Below are 5,312 nucleotides of genomic sequence, written 5' to 3' on the forward strand. Positions count from 1 at the left end.
ATAGATAATCTTAAGTAATCACAGCTTAAGAAAGTTTCTTTTCAGTTTATAAGTATCTCTAAAGATTAATTATATTTAGAGACTCAGTTTGAGAATGTTTATAGACAGTAAGTATTTCTTATAGAAAAATAACTTAATTTTATAGAAGATACTTAAGAATGTTCTTTACTAAGATTAATTTATTTATAAGTTTATAGAGTTTCTCTGTCATAGATATAGAGAATAGTGTTTTATAAAAAATTAATAAGTTCTTTAGAACTTTTTTTATACAGATTATTCATAATTTAAGTGACTACTTCTGAGTGTCTACAATAGAGTTCACAGAAATTAAAGTATATAAGTTTCTAGTTCTTTCAGTTATAACAGATAGTTACTGACTGACAGAGTTTGAAATGTAAGAATAAGTACTTATAGATGATTATTCAGGTATTTGCAGCTTAGTATGATATATACTGTTAACTACTAGAAGTATTCACAATAGAAAGATAAAATATAGAGATTAAATATATAATAGTATTCAAGCTGAGTTATAAATAGTAGTCACAAACTTTAGTCTATATAGTTATATATAGTCAAGAGCTGCTAACTCTATTAATTATGTAAGAGATAGAAATAAAGGTAAAGAATTCGCGAGAAGTGAGATTTCTTACACTGCTATTTTATAACTTACTACTTCTTCTTATTATATTACAATTATTAATAAGAGACAGTGTATTTTTTAAATCTCAGAATACTTAATATCAGACATACTTCAGTTAATATTCTTTATTACTTAAAAATGAATTCTCTCTACAATTACTACAGTCTCTCAACAATGTATATAATAAATATAATATATTAGAAAGTGACTTAACAGAGCTTGAATCTATTAATACTTCTTTAGAATTTGAGATCACTGATACTGATATCAATATTTTATAAGTTTATTTATAATTAAACTGCTGTGATTTACAGCATCTGTCTATAATATCTTATAATTAATAGAAAAGATGATTGAGATTATCTTATATTATCAGAATATTATAGTTATTATTATTATTATTATTCTTCCATTATACTCATATGCAAGCGGAGCTTATGATGAGTCCTTGCGTGATGTTAAATACAGGCCAAGTGTTGATTATACAGAAGGAAATACAGGTGTTGAGACCACGCCAAGATAACAAGAACATAGGAAATACAAAGAAGTGACAATTAAATACATGCGATAATAACTTCCCAGCCCAGGAACATAGAGCAATTTTATTGAAGCGATTTGTACACCTCTGTATTTATTAGGAACCTGAGGTGCTTGAGTTCTGGATTTAATGTATTCTCTGCGGGTTTCGAACCCACACGCCTTGGTTTCCCACGCCAAGGCGCTACCGGGTGGCCGCATTAACCATTCGGCCACCGGGGCTGAGAATATTATAGTAAAATAGTTAAGAAATAAAGATTTTTATAGAGACTTAAATTCAGAGTTCTTGTAGTGTACGCCGCTACGTAGAGTCAGATATAAGGGTAAAAACTTATCTTCTTCTCTAAAAGATGAGAGATGGGCGTACACCCTTATATATACAGTGATTGTTTTATAGAGATTAACTCTTGTAGAAGAAGTGATCATCTATAAAGAGAAGAACAGAGACTCTGTAGAGAAGAAGTAGACACTCTTATAGAAGAAGTGATTATATATGAAGAAAAGAATGAAGACTCTGTAGAAAAGAAGTGAAAGCTCTCATAGAAGAAGTGATTGCATATAAAGAAAAGAGCAGAGAGAGAAGATAGAAGTGAAAGCTTCAGAAAACAGTAAGAGATGAAGCAGAAGCTAGAGCTGGATAGAGAATTGACTTGAATAGAGAGTGAAAGCACATCACAGTCTCTCTATCTGAAAGAATGTATTCACGGAGAAGAAAAAATGATGTTGAAAAAAGATGACAGATATCGCGGGCGCTAGGCTCAAAGAGATGAATATTATTCAGAAGTGCTAGTCTGTTTATATATGCTGTAGATATTATAGAAAAGAAGAGACTGAGTGATAGAATTACTTATTCATATAAAGAATGATCAGATGTAAGAATTATTGATCTCTACAAAGAGTGAAAGATGTAAGAATAACTTGAAAAGAAATGATAAGAAAGAGATAGAAGTTCTTTAATCTAAAAACAGCTATAAGAAAAGAAAGAAATTGTAAAGAAATTATAAGAAGCTTGAATGAGAAAGAGTTCTTTGATAAAATAGATGAGAATGAAAGTTTTATTGTGATGAGAGAAATATTCTGTAAGTGATAGAGATTAGTGTAGATGAATAATTATATTAATATATATATTACAATTACTTTCTTCTTATTCTTCTCTTATTTCTCACACATCTTGCTAAAATTTAACATAGCAGAATTAGTGAAAATCATGATATATAGAAGATTAGACTATAAAAACAATGAGCTCTAAGAAGAAGTTGACAGCTGTGAAGACAGGCGCAGTGAGCATGATGAAAAAGACCTTGATTTTAGAGAAATTGTTTCAGTCATTAAGTCAGAAGAAGTATAATATTCTTCTTCATATAAGTGATAGAGAAGAGAAGATGAATGAGAAGACTAATGAAGAGAAGACAGATAAGAATGAGATGAAAGAAAATAATGAAGATAAAGAGTTAGAATTTCAGACAGAGAGTGAGTCAGAAATCTTCAATTCTGATAACTTCAGAGATAAGCTTCTGATACTATCAACTTATCTTTTCACATACAAAGTAATCAAAGATCAAGATAAGGAAAACACAGTGATGTCTTATCATCACTCAGCTAGGCTGCATGATACTGTCACAGAAGAGTCAATAGATGAATTATATAATAGAAGCTTGAAGAGTCAAGAAGAGTCTAAGATTATGATATGAAAGCTTATAACATCATTTATTCATTTGAAAAAGTTGTGACTGTTCACACACTGATTTTTGAAAGAAGACATTGAGATGAATGAGAGAGAAGAGAGTCAGAAGACTGCTGCAGAAGCAGCTGATAATGAAGAGTTATAAGTAGAACTGAAAGTAGAAGCTGAATAGACAGATATGAATATCAAAGAATCATTACTGATAAAAGAGAACAAGAAGTGCTGAAGAGCTAGTTAAAAGCAGTATGAAACTCTGAGTGACAATGTTTTGAGAAAGTCAGAATAGAAGAAGAATGTCAAGAGTGATCAGATGTCTTGACTGTATGACATGACATGTATGAGACATCTGTATTATAATGATAAGACTGACTTGCACTTCTAGCAGAATGATAAGCTCACTTGCCTGAGCATGTCAATTATGTGAGACTCAACTGTGAAGAGGCTTACAGATGCTGTCTCAATCATTGAAAGACTTACAGAATGTAGTAAGAAGATGTCATTTATTAATTATGAATTTTTTGTTTTACTCAGTCAGTGATTGATTAAAGATTTGAGATAGTTATCTGTTAAGTGAAAGTTATACTGATGAATAAATAATGATGAGCTAATCACTTCACAGACTGTTGATTCTAAGAATTTCACTAATCAGAATATTGTTATTCTGCAGATCTGCAGAGAAATAGCTTCTATGTTATATCAGTCTTACACAAAGAGTCAGAGATGATTTGAGAAATGTGTGATCACTTCTGCAGATGATAAACAGACACAGCAAGAGCATGGCACTTGTATCAACTGTTAGTGAGAAAATAAGAGATCTCACTACTCTTTAAATTACTGTAGCTGGTATAAACTCAGGTGAAACACAGATAACTTGCTGTTTGAAGAGAGTGTGTCTGAATTTGAAAAGACTGCAGCTGAGAAGGCAGATGTTGATGACATTGTTAAGATCAGTGATATAAGAGAGAAGGACAATTCATCTATAGTTTCAATGAAGAGAATGTCTATGTCTTTCAAGTGCAAGACATTGAGTCTGATTGCACTGAAACTCTTGAAACATATTCAAATCAGTGAGTGAGACATCTTGACATCTGTGAAGATAAGCAGTGAGACAAAGATAAGTTATTCAACTTCTGCTAAGATAATCAATGAGGCTAAGATAAGTGATGTATGACAGTTATTGATTCTGTCTTCTGAAGACTACACAGTTGATTGTAGAGCTTAAGATTTAAAGATGTTAAAGCAGTCACCTAATCTTGACAAGTATAATCTGAACATTATTCAGGCCACATGAAAGAAACTGAATAAGATAGCTGAGTTTATCAACATGATTTCAGCTGTGAAGAATACTGTGACTAATAATCATTTCTTTAAGTTGCTCAGTGAGATGTGTTTCAGTGATCTTGTGAATGAGAAGTTATCAGCAGATATTGCATTCTGAGATGCATGTCTCACTGAGCAGAAGATTAAGCTGCAGAAAGAGCTTGAAGATGATTAATGAGAAGAGACAGAATGAAATGATGAAAAGAATGAAAGATGATAATTTTCTTATTTTCTTTATCTTCTCATTTGATAGCTAAAATTAGATTGTAATATATTTTCTTTCTTTCTTTCACTCTCTTCTTATTTTACTTTTCTTTCTATCATTTACTCAACTGACTGTGAGGCTTTCTGATCATAAAGGTCTTGACCAGGTGCAGAGTGTCTTGTGTGATAACTTCAAGAGACTCTCAGATCAGATCATTATATTTCTTTCACTTAATCTAGAGATAAGTCTTATTATTCTCTGTGTGCTTTCTTATGATGTTCTCAACTTCAAATTGCAACTGATTATCAATAAGTACTGATTCTGATAATGAGTGCTTCATATCTGCTTCTGTTAACACAGTCTTTTTCAGATGAATAATGAAGATTACTGAGTATATTCATCAATCAGCTGACAGTTTCAATTGAAATGCAGCATCTGATATCTTCTGAAGAATATGAAATGAGTCTATCTGTAAGAGTGATAGCTTGAACATTTCTTTTAATGTATAGCTCTTTTGAGCTTTTTAAGCAAGGTTTAAGAAGACTCAATCATCAATCTGAATAGTTGATTGAAAATGAGATCAGTTAAAGAACTCAGTCATTCTAGCTTTTATCAGAGTATATGAGTCAAGAATGTCTTACTACACTGTATCTCATGCAGCAATGAACTCAGCTATATCTAGCAGAGCTTTCTCATTATTCAATGACAGTTATCTAGGCTTTACACCTGTGAGTAATTCAAAGAGAGAGATCATTACTGACTATACAGCTACTGAGTTCAACACTCTTTTCACTTATTTAAGCAGAGCAGTTTAATTTATTTTATATTCATCTATAAGAAGTATTCATAATATGACTTCAATCATGAGATTGATCTGCTTGCTTTGACTGTTTAAGTAAGAGTTGTAGACAGTTATCATTCATGTC

General features: G+C 31.3%; 1 protein-coding gene across 1 annotated transcript; it reads left to right on the forward strand.

The window, feature by feature from the left end:
• Positions 1–2,415: 2,415 nt before the first annotated feature.
• On the forward strand, positions 2,416–3,033 carry BDCG_07057 (uncharacterized protein; the record flags this gene model as incomplete). The annotated part of the gene is made up of 2 exons (XM_045422820.1): positions 2,416–2,647; positions 3,011–3,033. 2 exons carry the CDS (start codon positions 2,416–2,418, stop codon positions 3,031–3,033), a joined length of 255 nt encoding a protein of 84 aa, XP_045278376.1.
• Positions 3,034–5,312: the final 2,279 nt, after the last annotated feature.

The sequence above is a fragment of the Blastomyces dermatitidis genome, assembly GCF_000003525.1.
Source record: "Blastomyces dermatitidis ER-3 genomic scaffold supercont1.8, whole genome shotgun sequence".
Taxonomy (NCBI): Eukaryota; Fungi; Ascomycota; class Eurotiomycetes; order Onygenales; family Ajellomycetaceae; genus Blastomyces; species Blastomyces dermatitidis.